General features: G+C 48.6%; 1 protein-coding gene across 1 annotated transcript; it reads right to left on the bottom strand.

The window, feature by feature from the left end:
• Positions 1-8,213: 8,213 nt before the first annotated feature.
• mgat3b (beta-1,4-mannosyl-glycoprotein 4-beta-N-acetylglucosaminyltransferase b) lies at positions 8,214-22,303 on the bottom strand. The gene is made up of 3 exons (XM_048249106.1): positions 21,890-22,303; positions 10,974-11,370; positions 8,214-10,746 (listed from the first exon to the last, which is right to left on the bottom strand). The coding sequence occupies exons 1-3, from the start codon at positions 21,934-21,936 to the stop codon at positions 9,265-9,267; spliced, it is 1,926 nt and encodes a 641-aa protein (XP_048105063.1). The 5' UTR covers positions 21,937-22,303; the 3' UTR covers positions 8,214-9,264.
• Between the last annotated feature and the right edge of the window lie 472 nt (positions 22,304-22,775).

The following is a 22,775-nucleotide window of genomic DNA, read 5'->3' as shown; positions in this document are numbered from 1 at the left end:
AGAGAGAGAGAGAGAGAGAGAGAGAGAGAGAGAGAGAGAGAGAGAGAGAGAGAGAGAGAGAGAGAGAGAGAGAGAGAGAGAGAGAGAGAGAGAGAGAGAGAGAGAGAGAGAGAGAGAGAGAGAGAGAGAGAGAGAGAGAGAGAGAGAGAGAGAGAGAGAGAGAGAGAGAGAGAGAGAGAGAGAGAGAGAGAGAGAGAGAGAGAGAGAGAGAGAGAGAGAGAGAGAGAGAGAGAGAGAGAGAGAGAGAGAGAGAGAGAGAGAGAGAGAGAGAGAGAGAGAGAGAGAGAGAGAGAGAGAGAGAGAGAGAGAGAGAGAGAGAGAGAGAGAGAGAGAGAGAGAGAGAGAGAGAGAGAGAGAGAGTGAGAGGCGAGAGAGAGAGAGAGAGAGAGAGAGAGAGAGAGAGAGAGAGAGAGAGAGAGAGAGAGAGAGAGAGAGAGAGAGAGAGAGAGAGAGAGAGAGAGAGAGAGAGAGAGAGAGAGAGAGAGAGAGAGAGAGAGAGAGAGAGAGAGAGAGAGAGAGAGAGAGAGAGAGAGAGAGAGAGAGAGAGAGAGAGAGAGAGAGAGAAGAGAGAGAGAGAGAGAGAGAGAGAGAGCGAGAGAGAAAGAAAAGGAGGAAATGCATCCATGCCGGGGGAGGAATTTAAGAATCGAAAGGCCCAACAAAGAAGAGTCCAGGAGAGGCATCGCGAGCCCACCCTCTAGAAAGGGGATAAACGGAGGAGCAGGAATGAGACAAATACTGGTGAGAAAAGAAACACAAAACCCTCCCATAAGCAGCACACACTCTCCCAGGCCCTGCTGGTTAGTGTGGAGGACCAGAGGCGTTATTTTCTGCCATTCCTGAGGAGCCGCCGGCACTCCTGTGCCAAGAGGCACATAACACAAATTCCAGGGGCTTTTGTGGCCCTGATTGGCGTGGTTCCACCAAGATCCTCTTTGGTTTCAGCCTGACCTCGATGGCTCCGGCTAAGGACACTCTGTGCTCAGCCAACAATGGTGGCCTGCATGGTCCAGTGAGGACCAAGGGGAGTGTTTCTCATCCATGAGGGCCCTGCTGCTATTTCTACCAGTGTCCTAGTTTTCAGCACACACACACACACACACACACACACACACAGGGCAAGCAGCATGGCACCTCCATCTCCTCCACATCCGTCGGAGGATGCTAAGATCCTCATAACACTTCACTCCCAGCGGATGCTGTTGCCATATAAGTATTTGATGCATATAATTGGTGAGCTCATGCCCATCTGCTTATTTTATGCAACTGATGATAGCCCCACTGTTCTACTCGTCTAGATAATTACTGGCAGATGGGACCCTCTGAGGGCAAAATGACAGACTCATCACCAGCATTAGCAAGACGATGAAATCAATGTTGTACCCCACCAGTGACCTCCCACAGCATGGCGTCTCCATCAGCATAGTTCACTATGCTGCCCTCTGGTGCATTCTGAGTGTGTCATACATCACACACAAATGACTCACAGTGACACATGGAGACTATTTATTTATCCAGCGGACACTTGCACATTTACCTCATGGCTCTGCTAGTTTAGTCACAAGGTTGTCATTAATTGATCGGCAGATTTCAGTATAGTCCATCTTGTGTCACGGCTTGTTAAAATAGCTGAGATGACATATTGATTCCACATTACCTATGTGGAATAGCGACACTTCATATGGCGCACCAACCGTCAGACTACAGAGTAATTGCAGAGAAGCAATCAACTGATTGGAGCAGTTTAATAATCTTCTCCTTGGTCACTGATGATTGGAATCGGACTGAATGAAAAGGTCATGAGTAGGTTTTTGCAATTTTACACTTCTATATAAAAGTACTGATCAAAGAGCTGTTTTTTTCTTCTTTATTTAAAGAGCTGTTTTAAAAGACCTGATGTAAAATGATGGCCTTGGTGCCAAACATCAGTGACAACAGTGACCTTCACCGAATGTTACTAAAGAGAAGGGTTCACTTCTCTGGGATGACGTGAAAAATATGGTGCAGTGTGTATGGTGCAAAAATGCCAACAAAAAAAACAACAACACACAAAGCCAACTACATGGTAAAATTTTAAAATTAATTTATTATATTTCTTTGCCATAGAATTATTTTTTAAGGTTAACATACAGCCATTCATATACAGAAAAAAAGCTTTTTTTTATATAACTCAGAAATGTACACTCTTTATTGTTACCAATAGTAGAGAAAAATATTTCTCTTTTTTTTAAAGAACATCCCTCCCTTCCCACATCTGTAATTTTCCCTCGTTTCCACAGGATAGAGTGTCCGTCCTCTGACCTACAACAGGCCACACTGGAGTCGCTACCAAACCACCAGACCTCCTTTCCCTTCTAAACAAGACCAGTGCCAAAACCCTTCAGACCACCCCAACCATCTCTATTTTTTGGGGGATAAAAACAACCTTCTCGTCGATAAACAATATAAAACATATTGTTTTACAATCAGCAATCAGTGCATTGTGACAGAGCATGGTGTGGCATTGAATGGGCGTGAGGTTATTGGCTATCGAATGAAAAAATAAAAAAAATAATAATAAAAAAGAAATAAACGTGAGGAGAAAATGCTTCAGGAGGGGGGGGGAGTAAGCTGCTAGATTCAGAGGCATGAATCTAGCAGTGTAAGCCAGTTCAAGCAGACAAAATGCAGTGGCACTTTAATTGCTTGAGTGCCTGGATGCTGAGAGCATAAGACTGTGTATGTGTGTGTGTGTGTGTGTGTGGCTGTGGTGGTGCTCTAGGCGTAACACTGAGGAGTTTAAACTCTAACCTCAAAGTGTGCCAACACTGCGAGACGCTTCAGTGAAGAGATGGACGGATGGCAGAATGTAGGGATGGACACGGCATTAAATGAGGGCATTATGGGAAGGCTTTAAGGAAGCGTGCTGACTGGCGTGCAGATGTGTGGACTGCACACAGAGTGATAATCTGGATGAGAGCGGGATCGGCAAAATCCGTGCCACGCACCACTCCACTACTGTCAGTCCTTCTCAGAAAACAATGGACGGTTTTCCTACTTGTGAAAATACAGAGACCAGGCATGCCATTCATCCAATCTCTTTGTACACATTAAAAACGTTGCCCTGTGAACTGCTATACTCCCAGCAGCAAGCTTCATCCATACATGGGTCATGATGGTGTATTAGAAAGTATAAAAAGAGGCTGAAGGTCTCAGATGTGAATCAGCAGGCATAAAAAAACCTCTGAAGGACCTAGCGCCCCCTAGTGGCTGCAGTTGTGAATGACCACTCCAAAAAACCATGGTTTTCTCTCAAAAGGGTGTTGGCCATGGAAACCATAAAATGTGAATGTTGCAGCATTCACTCCCACAAGCGCATGGGTTGAAAACAGCATTTTATTTTTACCTACCGAGATGCTGTAAGCTTGATAGGAATATTACTTTTGGGATGTAAACTGTGTATCATATCAAAAAGAAAACAGAAACCAGATTGATAAGAAAAAATCAAGTTATGCTAAAATCATAGGTGGTGTGTATATGTGTTTATGTGTATGTAAAAGAAAAAGCTTGATGATAAGCCAGAGAATTATAGCTGATTGTATGAACCGCCTCTTTTTTTGACAACGCTAGAAAAAGACGCAAGTGCAACGCCACTCCTCCAGAAATGGACAAAGAGCAGAGGATTAAAGTCTCTCTCTCTCTCTCTCTCCCTCTCTCTCTCTCTCTCTCTACCCAGCCCCTCTGCTCATCTCCTCCAAACTTGTCTGATCTCAGGGGAATCCTTCTGCCCTCTCCTCACTGGGAGATGTAAGAGGTATCAGAGTTCATGAGGAGATAGTTTTAAAAATGAAGGCCGGAACGGTAAGGGCTAAAACAATAATAAAAAAAAGCTGCCTTGTTTGCAAATCAAACAAAAACAAATTATAATTACATCTTTAAAAAAAATAACAGTTGAACTCACAACTAAAAATGGAATATACAACATATAATGTAAATTAAAACCATATCTGTATTAAGCGGCATTAACAAGAGCATAGTCAAATGCAAATCAATACACAAAACATAAAAGTATACATATTTAAAAAAAAAGATATGGAAGTGGTTTCATATCTTATATAGATATATAGACACAGTGCCTTTATGTCGTGGTTCAGAACTAGACATCTCATTCTGTCTCTACTGTTCAGTCACAATGCAACCTGCCCAGGGAGAAGAGCTCAGGCCGTCTCCTGTACCTGTCCTCCCTGCCAGCAGGTATGGTGCCGATGGCCCTGTCACTCAAAGGAACAATGGAGTGTGTGACTGTGTGTGTGTGTGTGTAGCCCATGGTGTAATTCTAGAGATGGGTTAAACTCACTCACACACACAAACAAGCACACATACACACACACACACGTAACACAATGGTCTGTGCCCAGGTGCTCTGCGAATGCATGCATGTGTGTGTGTGTGTGTGGGTATGCATGAATGTGTTTGTGAGTGTGTGTTTGTGTGTGTGTGTGTGTGGGTGCACGTCCATCTGTCGCACAGCGCACACAGACGTCAGTACTCCCTTTGATCTGTTCTGAGTCAGCATAAGGCACCTGGTGCTTCTCTCTCGGGCCTCTTGATCAGCCTATGACACGGCATCCTAGAGCGACACCTTGCACCCAACACCCACCTCCCCCACCCCTTCAAAACCCCCTCTCCTCACACGGCCAAGTGGGTGACACTCGGAACGTGCTCACATGTGTTGGTGAAGGCAAGCGTTTGTCATGTAGGCTACGTGGGCTAGACTGAGCACGTGCGAGTAGGCGGATGGGTAGGGTGGATGGGATGAGAGCCTCGGTCGCTGAAATGATTATTGCAGTAAACAATCAAAACAATCAAACAAACCAAAGAAAGGTAAGTGCATACAATTCAGTAACATCAGCATACAAGATGGCCGTGCGTAGCAGTGATTAGTGAGACTGGGAGATTTTGGCAGGTGATGAGCATCGCAGCACTGCCATGTGTGTGTGTGTGTGTGTGTGTGTGTGTGGGTGTGTGTGAGGAAGGGGTCAGCTGAGCCCACAGATTTCTCAGAGGGCACCCAGTCAGTCCTCCACCCACATTCAGTTTAAGTTTTAGTTTCTCACAGGTTCCTCCTGTGTGAGCGTGGCGTACGGTTTTACTCATCAGTCCTTCCCTTTGCACACCAAGGAGTAGCAATAAATTAGATACACAATTATAACAGGGACATTAACACCAGCAACAGCACAAGTAAAAATACATACAAAACCAAAATACAAAAACAGACAAAAACTCATTGTGTCCAAAAACGAAGGACATCTCAAGAAGACGAATCCCCCCCACCCCTGATAAGACCCCCATCCATTTTAATTTCCCGGACATGACATTTTTTTTTCTCGGTTATGCATCAGTCAGGAACCCCATGAAGTTGGCCTGTAGCCAAAGCTTAGGCTTTGTGATCATTTATGTTGTGACTCTAGCTGAGAAACCGTTGCATGGACTACACACAAAACAAACGCTGTACAGGAAAGTGTTTCTTTTCCCCACACACATATGAAACAAAAACTGTAATCATATCAAGCTCTGATTAAAACTGGCACAAGCACAGCCATAAGCACATAAGTGGCCCATTTAACGGTGATCGAACCTTCCTGTGGCAGACAATTGATAAGAATGGATTTTCCCTCTGGAAGATGAATCGTTCATCACAGCAATTTTAAATTCACCAAGACATTTTTTTCTTCAGCGAGAGCACCCTCTCCCAAAAAAAAAAATCAAAGCAATTTGCTCCTATTTGTGCGCTTCTCCATACGTAATGAGACATCAAATAACCGGGCCGTTTAAAAGGGCGACAAAAAATTGCGGGCTATCGGTGAAACTCATCTGCCAGTAATGAATCCCCTTCATTCATCTCGCTGACTCTCTTTTGAAATGGCACAGGCCTGGGTCCTCACCCCTAATCATCTCCCTCCCCACCAGCCCACCACCCACTCTAGTCCCAGCCCCTTGAATTCCACCTGATTGCAATCTCACCCTGCCATCCTTGCCGCACTCAAATTCCCCTCCTGGGGTTCATCATCGAGAAGAATGAAACAACGTCAGCGAGTTTCAGGAAAACATGTGGCTCTCCGCAGACGCTCTTGTGTTCTGAATGACTCACAGTTAAGTTAGTTCACAGGAGAAAAACAAGAAATATAGCATCACTTAAAAGCTCTCGGCACAACAGAGAGCCTTAATAATCCAGGTTGAGTCCCTTCCCTGATGTGTGTCTGTTAACAAGTCGAGGATATCCAGGTTGTCGGCTCCTTTTTCGCTCTAATGGCCAGCACGTATCTCGTTTTTTTGTTTTTGTTTTGGCCTATAGTGGTTCGATGAAGTGCACCAACTGTGTGCATTGATGCAGTGGAAGCGAGAGCCAAAACAGGCCGGCTTAATATGCCCTGTAACACAGCTCCGCTTAATCCTCTTTACTTTATGACTTGCGCTGGTTGGGGGAATAGCATTGGACAGGGAGTTGGTGCCTGCGGTGTGCTAGCCGCACACACACACAATAGACCAATCGGTCTTACTTGTGCAGGGCTGAAGTGTTTTACAGCATGTAGCGCCAAATGTTCAGGCGCTACGCTCCCTCACTGGCACGTCTTTGGCATGTTTTTGGAAAGCATGTGTCTGTGTGTGTGTTTGTGTGTGTGTGTGTGTGTGTGTGTGTGTGTGTGTGTGTGTTTGTGTGTGTGTGTGTGTGTGTGTGTAGTATCTCCGTGTGTAAAGGGATTGAGGGATGTGTTGTAGTGTGTAGTATCGCTGTAAGGGGACTAAGGGGTGTGTTTTTGTGAGTGTGTGAGTGTGTGTGTGTGTGTGTGTATGTGAGTTTGTGTGTGTGTAGTTAGGTGGGTAGGCTTGATGAGGCAAGTAGGGCAATCCCACGGAGGCGGCCTGGCCCGGCCCAGCTCAGGAGAGCTGGCGAGTCGTGTCATGTCATGTCCTGCGTGGTGGAGCCAGGGCGAGATCAAGCCCAAGCCCCGCATCCCAGAGGAGGAGTCAGTCTCCTGGGAGAACAGAGGGGGCAGTTTGGCAGCTCTGTTGGGATTCTCCTTGGACCCGCCAAAATCAAAGAACAAAGACTGTGTGTGTGTGTGTGTGTGTGTATTTGTGGGTAGGTGTGTGTGGTGTGTACACATGTGTGTATGTGTGGATAGTTATGTGCACATGGGAGGAGAGCAGAAACAGCAGGAGTAGACAGGCTGTCTGTGACCTTGCATTCCCCTTTAAGTGGTCAATTGGAATGAGAAAAAAAAAACTGTGAAGTTTCTTCCTGATTCCTCATCTAGTATTTTTCTCCCCCTCCCCTCCCCTCCCCTCTCGCCTTCCAATCTGCTTCAGACGAACTCTGAATGCTCTCTGCTGTGGGCGCTCGCATACTTACACGCACACATGGGCACACCCACCCAATACACACACACACACACACACACATATATATATATATATATATATATATATATATATATATATATAAACACCACACACAGCGCTCGAGAGGCTCGAGTGTGCTCTACATTCTCTGCATACACAGGCCCCAGTGACCTCAGATGAACGCGTGTGTGTTTTCGCCGAGTTGGTCCCTCCCTCTTTTCCTTCCCTCATCCTGCCCCCCCCCCCCCCACCGCCGCCTCCCCCGCCTCCCCTGGAGCGCCTGCCCCCTCGACAGCCAGCAGACCCAAAACACCCCTTCCTCCTCTTTCACCCCTTCATGCCAAGCCGCCAAGCAAGCGTAGGCAAGCACACTTTCTGTTTTGAGATATCTGGTGAGGGTTTTCTCTTTGTGTGTGTGTGTGTATGTGTGTGTGTGTGGCAGAGAGGGAGAAAGAGGAGAGAAACAGAGTTCCAACTCATGTCCCTAAAAGCCTGTCCCCTGGAAAAAGGCTGTTTGAGACTAAGAGAGAGAGAGACAAAGAGAGAGCAAGAGAGAGAGGAAGAGAGAGAGACAGAGAGAGAGAGCGAGAGTGCAAGAGAGAGGGGGGGTTGACTTTAAAACCCTTCTATTGAACCATTGTATGGAAAGAGAATGAGAGAGGGAAGAGGGAGAGAGAGAGAGAAAGAGAGAAAGAAAGAAAGAGGGAGAGAGACAGAGGGGGAGAGGAAGAGAGAGAAATAGAGAGATACTCCTGCTGTGTCTGGACACTCATGCCAGCCATGATTTATTCATCCTAGTCTGCTGAAGGAAGCTGTCAGCTCTACCCCATCCCATGCTGGGCGCTCTGAGCCACAGCACCAGCAGACCCCTCCCTGTCAGACACCTTCGTGGAGCACGGCACATTACTCCGCTTGCAGCAGGCGGCGTGACCTGTGATATTTCCTGCATGAGAACACCAGTGACTGCTATCAAAGCTAATCCTCCCCAGGCCAGCTTAGCTTAGCTCAGCTCAGAGGCCAGTTGCAGGACTGAGGCTGAAGACTCTTGACACTCAGCGACTGGTTGCTCTGCTTCTGAATAACATGACTAGCTCTTATCGCCACCACCGGTTACTCGCGCAGAGTGGCCGTCATAGCGGCCGTTTCGACCAGGATCTTGATGTGAATTAAGGTCATCAAATGCCTTTCTCAGAGCAAACAGGAACTGAAAAGCAGTAGAGACCAATCTGTATTGTTCACTCGTTCTCTCCTTTCACTTCCTCCTTCCCTCGCTTTCAATAACAAAAAGGTAACACAAAACTCACGGTGATCGGACAAAAAGGAGATCAGTCTCCAGTCTACTCCCAACAATGCAATAATATTAAGCCTGGTGTTTTCTCCTCTGAATGCATGGGGGCTTGTTGTTTTGTATGTAGGACAGAAGGGTATTGAGGACCGACTGACCGACCCCCTTCTATGAGATATGTCCAGAGAGAGCTGCAGGGTTCATCGTAGACACAACAGCAGAAAGATGCGACAGGAGAGAGCCCTCCCTGGTCAGGGCTGTTATTCTGGGGGGGGGGGGACACACACACAATATCAACATCAACATCAATGGACAGTTTAGCATTGCTCCACTTCCTTGTGGTGTCTTGCGCCAGCGCTGTTTGGTATGTCCAACCATGCCAGTCCAACCCCACCCACTGCTGTGTACCCTGTCATTGGATGGTCGTGGAGCAGTGGGTGGGCCTGTGTGGAAAGGGGGGCCGGACTTTTGATGGGCGGGCATTGTACAAGTTGCCATGGTTTTATCCCTTTTCTCCCCGGAACCCCGTGACATCCTGGAACCCTCACCCGTGGTTCTCCCGCAGACCGTCTGAAAAGCCCCTGCCGCGTGCTGCCTTACCCCCCATTTATCTTCGTTTCGTACGGGTTCTCCAGCAAGTACCGGTACTGCTCGTAGTGGTCCAACATGTATTTGGGAGCGTACATGTGCTCCTTGGGATCCGAAGGAGGGTACTCCTGCACGGAGCCGTCGAACCAGCCCCCGGTTCGGATCAGCTCCCGGATGTATTTAAGGTCTCGCTTGTCCTCGTAGTCGCCCCATCGCGGGAAGTCCCCGTTCTGGGCCGAGATGAGCTTAAAGTGAATCCCCTCGGGGGTGAAGCACCACGAGCAGTGCCAACCGGCAAAGTGGAACGGACTTCCCAGCGACCACTGCACCAGGATGTGTCCCGTGTCGTTCTCGTACTTACGGAAGCCTGGCATGGTGTAGTACTCTCGCCGCCGCAGCCGGATGCCGTCGTTGTCGTAGACGTCACGGAGCATGCCCACGGTGCAGCCCGACACCACTTCCAGAGAGCCCAGCTGCTTCCAGAAGAAGCCGTAGAGCGACTTGCGCATGTGGATGGCGAAGGGCTCCGTCCAGCCGTCGAACAGCTTGAGGAAGAGGATGCCCTCGCGGGCCGGGATCTCGTCGGCGTCGTTGATGAGGAAGACGTCGTCCGGCCGGAGGCCCGCCACCCGCGACACGCCGTTGCGCGTCAGAAAGGTGCGCAGGTAGTCGTCGGCGATCCAGCCGTCCTGCCGCCCGCCGTCGGGGAAGTGGTCGAGGAAGACGTAGAGGATCTTGTGGCGGATGTAGTCGTACGTGCCGTTGAGCAGCAGGCGCAGGAAGCGCAGCGGCCTCCGGTCGCCGTACGCCGTGAAGTTCGACTCGCACACCAGGAAAAGGTCCACGGCGCTCGCCAGCTCGTGAAAGCGCACGTGCAGCAGGTCGAACTCGTGGTTGACGTTGATGGCGTTGATGACGCGCCGGGGCGTCTCGCGAGGCGTCAGCCGCTCCTTGGTGGGCAGGTTGGAGTGGTAGACCATGGTGGGCACGCCGCAGTAGGGCCCGTGCCAGCCGGGCCGGCACACGCACTTCACCAGCCGCTTGCCGCGCCTGGGCTTGGCGCGCAGAGTGCCGGCCTGCTCCTCGGGGGGATACTGCAGCTGTGGCTGCTGCTGCTGCTGCTGCTGCTGTTGAAGCTGGGGGTGCATGGGCTGCTGGAGGAGCTGCCGCTGACCGTGTTTGGTCGCTGCTGCTGCTGCTGCTGCTGTGGGGCCTGCCACTTTGGCCTGGCCACCAGGGGGCGCTACTTCGGTCCCCTGCCGGAAGCACAGGGCGCCGGCTTTGGTGCGCACAAAGTAGGGCGTGCGGTCGTTCTGGAGGTGGTGAATGCGGCTGTGGAGGTCGTCCATGGACTCGATCGGGTCGGGGGTAGGAGCCGTCGTGGGGTCGAGTTCTTCCACCTCCACCACCACGTGCGGAGCCTCCGGTCTCAGACGAACTACTGGGGGATTGGGGTGCCAGGGCGTCACCTTCTGGCGCTCATTTTTCTCCTGTTGTGGAAAAGAAATTTAAAGTCTTCTTTAAACCCAAGAAAAGAGAAAGGGGAACAGCATAGAAGAAAAGTAAAAACAGTAAACACAACGAAGTATGCCTAATCATTTATCTATCACATTTATCATTATCTTTTCACATATTTATGACCTCATCACAACTCTTTCTGCACACACTACCAAAACAATAAACATTGTACAGTAGGAACTGCAGATTCTGTGCTTACTTCAATGCCAACAGGATCCCGGTGTGGTGGTTCCTCAGGCCTCCCCCACGGTCTGGGCACTCCAGGATCCTCCCCCACCTCCATCACTAGCCCCCCCGGGTCATCAAGCCCTCCCATCATCCTCTCACCCTCCATGTGCTCCCCGGCCCGGGGCTTGGTGTCCGAGGGCCTGAGGTCCAGCGGCGGCCCCTCCTCGGGCACGGCGCTGGCCAGAGGCGTGGCCCTCTCCCTCCAGAAGAAGCCGGTGACCATGATGAAGGACTTGATGTTGGGGTAGGGGGCGGAGAGCTCGCGCAGCAGCGACACGTAGTGCAGCGCCTTGTAGTAGTGCAGGAAGGAGATGACACACAGGCCCACCGTGCAAAGCAAGAACACCCTATGCCGTCGCATTTTCATCCTGAGGAGCAACAAAAGGAAAGGGGGGGGGGTAAGGTCCAGAGAGAAGAAACGGAAACCATGTTTAAGGCCAGAATACAATTTTAGCTTTATTAAAATTATACGTGCATTTCCAGGCATTTGCAGAGCAAGGCAGCAAAGGTTAAGCAGATTTCAATGGTTGCAAATGCATTTCCCTGATTGAGAAGGTGACCGCTAAGGTCAGTCAGTGATGAAGTTCAGTTTTATATGTATGACGTACATGGAGACAAATAAATAGATGGCAGAAAGCAGGGGACTTTTCTCAAGACCCTTAAAAGAAGTTCCTCCAGTGAAATAGCTGCAATCTGAGTTCTCAGTCGACAAGCCTAATGCAGCACTTGGCTGCACTACAACTGTTAATGTGTCCTCTCTCAGTGAGTGAGTAAGTGAGAATGACCGAGAGAGAAAGAGAGAAAGTGTCAAAAGGAGGAGTGGTGGAGGACAACAACTTCATAGGCTCTGGACTTCCCCTTCAGAATCATTTCCTCTTTTGTCTTTATCAGCACTCTCCCTCTCTCGCTCCCTCTTTCTGTCTCTCTCCCTCCTTCCCTCTCTCACTTTTTCTCTTTCTTTCTTTCACACCTTCATACCGTCTTTTTATCTAGACTTCTTTTTTTCACGTCTCCTGCTTTTCTTTTGTTGGCGCTCTAAATATGCCTCTCCTCTCTGCCTTATCTCGGTCTCCGCAGCCAGGCGGGCCTGTTCCAACACCACCGGCGCGCCACGCCTGACTGCGAGGAGAAGGACGTTTCGCTCTGGGGCCTGTAATAATCTGCGCAAGAGATAAAAATACAAAGAATATGCTGAGTGTCGAGTTTCCACGGGCCACCAGGCTGCTGGGACTGAGGTAAAATGGGGACGCCTTTAGTTACCGGAGGGAAAAGCCATCGGGGGCCTCCGGGCTCAGGGCCGACTATACTATGAGGAACGATCCGATCTTTTTCCATGCACTTGAGCATAAGTTTAGTGCACTACAGGGCCACGCTCACTCACTATATACTGAGAGTTCAGGCCAGCGAGATGGATTGTGAAGTGTAGCAGTCATTTTGAAGCAATATAAATGCATCTGGCTTTAGTTTTGTGGCATGCACGTAAACAGAAAGAAATGTCGCTCATGTTGACGCAAGCAAGCCAGTGAAAAGGCTTTCTTTCAGACTGCAGGCAGGAGTGAGTGGTTGGACCAGAGAAACATAATACCAAAAGACAAAAGACAGTGAAGCGCACATGTACAACATTTCTGGGAGAGCCAGGTGCTGCTGAGTGCACACTCTCGTGGGTCATGTCAAACATTAGACACTCACACACGCACCAGATGGCTCTTTCTGGAAATGAACCAACGACCCAGAGAGAATCAGGTGACCTGTCATAAGAGCATGAGAGCAGCCAACCATACTGGTATACAGGGCACCTATTCATCTGTTAAAGGGCAACGCATAGTCAGGTCCAAGGCCTTGTCGCCTCGTTGGAGCCATAAACACGGAAAATTGCTGAGATGAAATTAAGCTCAGCACTCGCCTCTGGTTGTTTATTTGTCGCTTTTACTTTGCCAGCCTGTGTCCACATTGTGACGCTTGGCAGTGGGAAAATAGACTTGGGAGGAGGATTTTCTTAGCGTAGTCTAAATTTAAATAATGTCCTCTGCCACTGTATTAGCAAAGCCAAACATTTGGGGTTTGGAGTCTCGGAGGCGTCTGAAGTGGCAAACAAACTGTGGTGAGCGGCGGCGCACTGAGCGGAACTGTCCACAGCAACGCGGTCAAAGTCGACGTGATTGGGCCAGCTTGAGTGTGGGCGCAAAAGAAACACAAATGGACGTTTAAAAAAGAAAAAAATGCAGCGCGGATTGTCGTGGCACCCAGGGCGGCGCACGTCTAATGACTTGTCCTCCGCGGCGGGCGCTGTGACTGGATGCCATTATGGACAGACGAGGGCGAGGCGGAAGTGGACAAAAACGGCATTGTGGGTCACCATGGGAGCAGTGGAGGGGGGGGGCAGGACAAAACGTGCAGCCAAATGGGCTTTAATACAATTAGAGCCCTGGCAAAGAACCAGAACGCTTCTATGCGCTCATCACACATACACACACTTCCTGACACTGACACACACAGACTTTTTTGTCCTTTTCTGTTTTAGTAAGACACAAAATGCTACTATTCCTGCCTGTCTGACATTCCCATAGACATGACCTATTTAGAGGAGAAAACACTGAAAAAGATAATTACCACACACTATTCTGTGCTTTAAATAGCACATTCATAGATTCAGCGTTTTAAATAACAGATTCGCGTGCGCTTTCTGGAAACAGGGTATGGAAGTCACCTTCAGACGAAAGGTCTTAGATTCAGCGTTTTAAATAACAGATTCGCGTGCGCTTTCTGGAAACAGTGTATGGAAGTCACCTTCAGACGAAAGGTCTTATTGAGGCACTGTGATGAAATCATAATTATTGCGCTGCTCTAGCAGCGTCCCCAAAGAATTCTCCCGCTTGGTTGCTCAACGTCTCTGATATCTCCGAATCTGTAGCCTTGACTCTTGACTCAGCACACACGGGCTCTTCCTCCCTGTATGCTTACTATGAAAAGAACATAGAAAGAACGTACAGGAACGTACAAAGAGCGTACAGGAGCAGCCCTCTCTCTCTCACTCTCTCTTCCTGTCCACGGTGCCCGAGGCAGCCTCCCTCCAGGGGCTTGCGGCCTGGGGGGATGCAGTCATTGTCTGTGGTGCCCGTCGTTCCTAACGAGAGGCTTCCTTTCTTTGTGCCTGTTGTCAACACTGGAGCCAGCTTAGCTCGGTTACTTATCGCTCAGACGACTGCAGTGGTGGCACAACGTTAGAGGATGGCTCGGGATTTACAGATCGATCGAGGCCCCCCTCTGCTTCCTGATGAGTCAGATTTCTGAGGAGGAGAGCAGCGAGGCTCGACCTTTGTTAGCCACCGGAGCCAGGAGGCCTCCTACTCCACTGGCAAGTGAGAGAGAGCCAACCATGCAAGCCATGGAGATGGAGGAACCAGGCTAGCAGATATTGACGTGCTAATTTTAAACCCATTCTGCCAAAAGTAATGCACATGCGTTTATACAGATGTAGGGTATTTGAAAGACTATCTCCTCCCTGAATTGAAAATCTGCCACCCACAGCACTGATCCCACTCCCTGAGTCTGCACAGGTATGCAGCAGACATCAGGCGCTCCCCAATGTCAAGGAGAGAGTGTGGGGAAGGGTGCTAAGTGCTTTTAAATAATTCAACGGCACATTTTGAAGAATGAGGGAAGGTGGCGAGGAGTGTGCTGGAAGGCGCTGTTCCACAGTCCAGGAGGAGCGAGAAATATGTGCGGCGGGCTCATCAATAATGGAGGGAAGCGGGTCAGGCAGGGCAGCAGCTCTCTGATGCAGTGGGAGGAGAGGAGCGGCGCTCGCTGACGGATGATAGAGCCAGCCAGCCCGCCTGCCGGCCTGCTGGACATACCCCCACTCCCCAAAATCCCCACCTGAGCGAACATAATGGAGAACAGCTTTGACTCACTAGTGGCTCCATGCATCGTAATCAATCCCCGACCCCCCCCCCAACACACACACACACGCCTCCACCCTATTCCTATGTCATTCCTCATGATGTGCTCCTTGGAACGGCCGCCCCCCAGGTGGCACTCGGCCTTGGAACGGGTCCACCACAGATCGGGGCCAGATGTGGTTGAGAGCGGCGGTCTCCGATAGCCTCCTTATAGGAATAAGCGGCTGCTTTTCAACTTGCTGCCGAGCCACTTTGGCCAGCCCCACGAGTACTGGAGCGCGGTGGCAGCAGCCAGTGATGGCAGGGCACACCGATCCCGTCCCGACACTGTTGGGATTGAGCTCTGTCCGCCCCAGGTGAGTCATCCGTTTTTTTCCCAGACAAAACACAGGCGCGCTCTCTGAGGACCTGCACTCGTTTGCCATTGACTGGGTGATTTGGTTTGTTTTTTTCCTCCTTTTCCTCGGAGGACACTTGCGCTGCTCCTGTCTTGGTGCTGACAAACCACTAGCGTGTAATTAACGTTAACGTGTTATTTAGGCTGAGGACAGCGGATCAGCTAATGGCTGGCTGGGCTTGTGTGAAGGAGGTTTTTGCATGCAGCAACCTTGCAATTACGACACTGTTATGCTCTGCTGCTGTCTAGACACTGAAGTGATAACGCCACATCAAACTAACCCAGCAGGATGACAAGCAATAGGTGAGTATGTGCAATGCATAATTATGTAAAAAAAAATGTTGTTGGTGTTTGGTGTTTGTTGAAAAGATGTACGTTTATTTCACCTCAGACCTATAATTACAGTTGACTGGAGGGCTGATAAATTGAGAAATTGAGATGTAAGAGAGAGGGAGGGAGGGAGAGAGAGTGAAAGAAAGAATGAAAGAAAGAAAGAAAGAAAAAAAGAGAGAGAGAGAGAGAAATTGAGAGATAGAGAGAGGGAGGGAAAGAGAGAGAGAGAGAGAGTGTACAATAATTGAACACACTGGCGGCCCCATTGGGGTTCACCATCATGCACCTATAATTACAGTCGACTGGAGGGCTGATAAATTGAAAACAAGACAAAAGTTGATGTAAGAGAGATGTAAGAGAGAGAGAGTAAGAGTTGAGATGCAAAGTCATGACAGTACAATAATTCCACTGACTACCATTGACCTGGGGCTTCATTGTCACACACCACGTTACACCACATCCTGCAGGTTACGCAGAGTTTCTGAGCCTGCTCAGCAGTCTCTGTTTTACCGCCTCACTCTCTCTGCTTTCCTCTCCAGTGGCTTCAGGAAGGAAACAGTGACGGGGGTGAACACCCATTTCAAAAGCCAACACCAGAGGAGCAATGACTGACAACAACAACAGATGGCAAAGCCATTACATTCCAGTGCAGTGCTTCTTCTCATTTCACCTATTGTTCCCTGCACGTCCCCGACAAGTCATGTTGAGGCACGCTAACGTTATGCCTCTTTTCTCTTTGCAACATGGCATAGACAGACCATGAGTCACCAAGATGTCTCCTAGGTGTCTTGTCAGGGCACACACACTGTCAGCTTAAGTGATCACTGTGAGCGCCTGGACTTGGAGGCTTAAGGTAGGCAACTGCAGCTCTGTTGGTGGGTGTGCTGTTATTGTTTGACATTGCTGAGGCCTGACTGCTCTGCTGACACAGACGTCTTTGGTAACAGTAAAAAAAAAAAAAAACTTGCTGATTGCTGCAATCACACAGCGGTTGCACAGTGATGAGGAGTAAGAGCTCTCCAGACTAAAATTGACACAAAACAGTGCTTCACTTCAGTGCCACGAGGGCATGCCAACATCTTTCATCAGAAGAAGAGCCAAAAAGGAAAGATGAACAACAAGATCCTTTGGGCAAGGTGGTGGACAATCCACAGTAACGTGAGCTCAATCTCGCTGACACCTGAGATAAAGCCAACGAAATGACCATGCACATTAACACCCTCCTGCAGACCTAACCTCTCTGCTGGCATCTGCATAACTTCAGATAAGGCCTGCATCTCAAAGCAAACCTCCCAGAACAATCACTCGTGAAGCGGAGACTGAGTTACAGCATGCTGGGTGGCAGTGTGTGTGTGTTTGATATGGGTGTATAGTATGTGTGTGTCTGTGTGTGTTTGGAGGGGGAGGGGGAGGGGGGGGCGTGTCTAACTGATCCCCAGACCCGGAAGAGTGATGGGGCCCCAGACAGGATGGCAGCGGCAAATACGCGTCTGCGGGGAGCCTGAAGATGAAAGGTGCTACTGGGGTGCTGGCTCTAATCCCGTTATAAAAACTCCTACAGAGTGGAACCAAAATGGCCGCCGCTGAGCTATCAAACATGGAGAAAGCTTTTTCCTCCCTCCCCACCCCCCCTGCGATCCGAGAAACAAACACACACAGTTAGATGCAAGCAAGCATAGCTCTCTCCCCGCGGTGACAAAGTGGATTATTCCCACAGCCCTGGCTGGCAGAGCGAATGATATTTAGATAATGCGTGGATGAGTACGGTAGCCTCTCTGGTAGCATAATAATAATCAAAATAAAGCCTTGCTCCCCTGCAAATGGCTGTGACCTTTCCCAATCCGGCACAACTGGCTTTGCTGTGTGCGGCGCATGAATGCAGACTGGAGCAAGGACGCAGGGCTTTGCATAATATGATTTTATTATCAAATGGCACGGTATTTGCACAGGTCACTCGGGGCAGGCGGTCAGCGGGGCGGTCTTCATTCCTAGTCTACAAAGCGAGCTCTTTGTGATGGCAGCCACCTTGTGAAGTGAGAGGAAAGAGAGAGGGGAAGAGAGAGAGATGCCCTCTGTGATAGAGTTCAACCCAACATCCTCCCCAGATTAAACCCACAACGCTGCAGTGCCTCGCTCATCGTAGTCGCTGTGCAGCCGTGCTAGCAACCTCCCAACTGTCATCTATCTATCTATCTGTCATGCTAGCAGCCTCCCGACTGTCATCTATCTATCTATCTATCTGTCTATCTATCTATCATGCTAGCAGCCTCCCAACTGTTGTCTATCTATCTATCTATCCATCTATCTATCTGCCATGCTAGCAGCCTCCCAACTCTCATCTCCTCCTGCTCTCATCTCCTCCTGCTCTCATCTCCTCCTGCTCTTACCTCTTCCTGCTCTCATCTCCTCCTGCTCTTGACTTGACACCTGTCTGCAGCTGTTTCCCTCCCCATTCAAAAGCCGCAGTGTATAAACTCACTCAGCCGCGCTCGAATGGACACACAGGAAAAGCACACAAGACGTCTGAGGCCACCGTGTTTTCTTTCTTATCTCGCAGCCTCCACTGGGGCCGGACTCATAAGTGGGTCACTCATCTCGACCACTTAATGCATGTGGGCCATGAAATACAGTTTTGAATATGATTAAGTATTAAAGCAAAACACAATGACATACAGAGACATACAAAGAGTGCCATTCAGAGTGCTATCGGGAGGAGAGACAGGGGCGTGTGTGTGTGTGTGGGGGGGTTGTGGCCTTTCCTCAACGCAGCCGAGCCTCTGAGCAGAGCAAATGTTTTGTGGAAAAATGTAAGCACACCGCGCAGCACTGACAGATATACGACGGTCAACTTGGGTTTAATTTGAGTTGAAAATCAATGTGTGGGCGGGGGGTTGCACCTAATATATCAGCTTCTCGGACGGCGGCCTTCGCCAGTCCCTCAGCATGCGCCGTGACCTTTGACCCTTCCCCAGAACACACCAGCAGGGGCTTGGATCAAGACTTACAACATGAGAAAGGGGAAGAAAACGGTCAGGTATGTGAAATACAAACAAGAGGGAGAAAGTGCTTAGTGCACCCACCCCCCCAGTCTCCTCTCACACCTTTAGTTCTGGGAAATGAGCTGGCCAGCGTTGAATCCCAGAGCTAGGTAAATACCGCAGGGCTTGGAGCATCCGCTGTTCCACTAACTAGCGTGATGATCCATTGGCTGGTGGTTGTTGGGGATGGGGGGGTTGGGGCCACAGATGTCCAGAGTTCCCCTCCAGGGCCAACTGTCCTGTGGACAGACGAGGCCAAGATGGTGAGAGAGTCTGTGACGGACCATCAGGCTTGTATCATAGCATGCAGATCTGGCTTTTTCAGACATAACAGACTTAAAGGTTAGTTCAGACGTTTTTAGAGTTGGAACCGTGACGATAGCTCAAACGCTCTGGGAGCAGTAGTTCGCACAAAAAGTGGATGAATAGGAATATATAATAATAAGAAGAAGAAAACTTAAGAAGAACAATAGTGGGCTTGCGGAGCATAGCATGCAGATCTGGCTTTTTCAGACATAACAGAAGGTTAGTTCAGATTTCATCCCTATGGTTGGTCCATAGGGCCCTTTCCACATCAAAGCCAACTTTTTCTCTTTGTTTGGGTTGTTTGCACTCTGAGTGGAATATAATATATGTGAGTGTCAGTATGTGGAGCCTTGGGAATGCGTCCGGAGCACAATGACCATGGATTGTATGGTAACCTACAGTATGGCGTGTTGCTGCTCAACACACTTACAAAAGATGCATGCTTTTCATTAATCATAACTGATGTTATGCAACTTTTTTTTGCAACAGTAGTTTCACTTAGAAATGTTTCTCAACAAAGACGAAACTGATTTCACAGACAAAAGAAATTTTTTGTTCTGTCCAAGTGTCTTTCTCTCTGTTACTGGAAAATATAATCAAGTGACAGAAAACACTTTCAGTCACACAGCACTCAACTCTATGTGTCACTGAGGCGTTCAGTTAAAATCAAGACACACAATTGTGCTTGTGTTCTGAAGTCTTCTAAAGCATAACAGGAGCTTTTTCTCGCTTCATAATGGATCTACTGGAAGTCAGCGCAGAGACAGAGAGTCCAGTGATGTAGCCTTCTTGGCCAACATCCCAAAGCAGGTTTCTGTGTCCGACTCTGTCATCATTCCTGAGAACTGACTGGCCGACTCAATCCTCACACGGGTGTTACACACTGATTCACCGTGAGAGAGCAGGAAGGCTGACGCAAAATGGCGGTCATGTTACTTATTACAGGGATTTGGAGCAGACAGGTTGCCTCAACAATGTTGTTCTGACAAAAAAAAAGGGGTCGAGACAGAAGCAGTTTGTCTCTTTCAACTGAGGTCCAGCTGTAGGCTACCCAGAAGAGCACTGTGTTGAGTTTCTGCTGAAGGGCACAGAAAAACAAACACACAAATACTCCTCCTCTCAACTGTAAATCTGAATTAAAATCTTGAAAATTCTTAAATTCATGACATACAGTACAGCCAGTTCCAACTAGTCGGAGAACAATGAGGCATGTAATGTAATTCTGCAGAAGAGTGAGCGCACCTTGGTTTCACAGTAGGCCCAAATGATGATGAAAAATCATCTGATTACTATGCGCCTGCTTCATAGGCTAGTCTCAAATATATATTAGGCTACTGATTAACATTACTGAGCACAGACTAACCTACCTGCTTAGAGATGAGTCATTCTACTTTCAGAGCAACTGCTGCAAATGAAATCATTCGTGGATGTTCTGTCCTGTATGGTGTCCACTCTCTCTGTCCTTTATGATACTACTGTGGTGCTACTCTCTCACTCACTCTATAAACAACAGCAGTTTCACTCACCTGCTATCTCTGTTGAGAAACTGAAGAGTACACAAATCTCATTAACAAACATGTAACATACATAGCAGTGATCAGCTCAGAATGTGAATGCATGCCCTGATAACAAGATTAATGTGTCCTTTCCCATCAATAAAGTTTCTTTTTGAAGGAATGCCTTACCACTGTTCCTATAGTCTCTTCACCACCACTGAATGGGCTTGTTAGTCTATGACATGTCAATTTACACCCAATGCAATCAGTATTTGGCTTTGGGAAGCAGCTTTGTTTTCATGTATATGAGGGTGCGTTCAATCTCTGGTTCTGTTTTTAACTTGTGTGTGTTCTCAACACAATCTAACATACGTAGCTAATGAATTATTGACCATTTTGCAGCAGACGCTGTGGTTTCCACGTTTTCTTTGATTTTATTCAGCCGTGTTTTTATGGGTCACTGAACAAAGGCGGCTGTGCTAAGTGAGCACATGTACACACCTGGGGGGGTTCAAAGAGCAGAAAAAAAAGGTGTTCAAAGAGCATCAAATCTAGCCTGGGTGTTCCCATGCTGCCTTGCGCGCGATTTGATTCACGCTGCTAAGGCAGCCTGGAGACCATGGAGCAAATTTTCGCCTGAGATAGGGAACCAATCACAGAACAGGGGAAAGCAAGGCGATGATGAGCTATGCACAGACGCATTTGATAGACATCCGTGGCACCCAATAAACGGATCTGGGCATTTTTTTCAAATACGAGAAAATTAACGTTTGGTTCCCAGACCACGTCTCATTGAGAAGTGGTGGCGCTAGCCAGGCTACATCAAATCAGAAACCGATCTAAGCTTTAAAAAGACCTATTCTATCTTGAATCATAAAACTGCCACATTACCACATGACTTGAGCAGCTGTGTCTGTGTGCAACAGTATCCATTGACGTATCCTCTACAGCCAGTCTCCCATCTCCTACTACAGCGCTTAAGCACTGCTGATAGGTGCCGATAAGTGCCGCTGTTAGAGTGAGGTGGTGCAGGCAACGCTGTAACAAAAGGTAGTCAGTTCCACGCCCATCAATCGAGATCTCCATGGAGGTGGCATGAAGACTGGCGCCGCCACTGGGCGTTTACCCAGGGCACCACCTCGCCTGTGCCCGGGCAGCGACTGGCAGCCTCTCAAGACAAGCCGTGTCGAGGCTAGCTTGTGTTTCAGTCAACATACTGCAGCATGCTCCATCAAGGCTCACGTGGCTTAGCAGAAACCTGGATGAGATTGAATGCCCTCTCAAGCATGTTGGAAACAGTTTCATAACAAGTCACGGCTCAGCTCATTGACATTAATTTACCCCCCTTGGAAGAATGAGCTAGTCCCTATGCGATAATCACATGATATGCGTACAACAACAAACACAGTACATACCATGTGAAAAAGGTCATTCCACCACGGTTCCGATTACCCGTCCACATCTATGTGTTCCGGTGATCTCTCCCTTTCTTTATTGTGCACAACAATATCATGCGCTGTTCACCTTCAGCGCCATGCATTCACCGATGGAGGCACTTGATGACTAATCGAGAGCTATGCTGATGACACACCACCAAGAGTTTGAACAGGAAACTTTTATATTCAGTGTGTGTGTGTGTGTGTGTGTGTCTGTAAGCAAGTTTTCAGAGTGTACAGTCTAAGCAAAGCATGCGTGTGGGTGCATGAGTTTGCACTTGGCAAGCTGTTTGTGTCGTTGAATGAGGGAGGCCTTTATGGATGTGTTTGTGTCATGGTTTACAACTTACTTCAACGGACTTTCAACTTGTGTGTGTGTGTGTGTATGTGTGTGTGTGTGTATGTGTATGTGTATGCGTGTATGCATGTGTGTGTGTGTGTGTGTGTGTGTGTGTATGCGTGTGTGTGTGTGTGTGTGTGTGTGTGTGTGTATTTCTCTGTGGGTCCATCTGTTAACGTGTGTCCACTGGTATGGTCATCTATGACTACAGACTTCCATTTTACTGGCTATTTCAAAACCACAGCTTGTAAAACGCCAGCTTTTCGCCTAGTCCTTACGCTGGGAACCCACACTCACTCTCTGGTTTCTATTCTCTCTCTCACACACACACACACACACACTGACAAACACACACACACACCAACAAACACGTACACACACACACACACACCGACAAACACATACACACACACGCACACAAACTCTCTTTTCTTTAGCAAATACCACAACTTGCCAGTAACTAAACTGGGTATAGTTCAGTGCCAGGCTCTCTCCAACTGGTGCCTTCCTGCCCCCGCCACAGCT

Source organism: Alosa alosa, chromosome 7 (assembly GCF_017589495.1).
Source record: "Alosa alosa isolate M-15738 ecotype Scorff River chromosome 7, AALO_Geno_1.1, whole genome shotgun sequence".
NCBI lineage: Eukaryota > Metazoa > Chordata > Actinopteri > Clupeiformes > Clupeidae > Alosa > Alosa alosa.
Note: the sequence above shows the minus strand (reverse complement) of the source record. Positions and strands in the feature narration are given on the sequence as shown.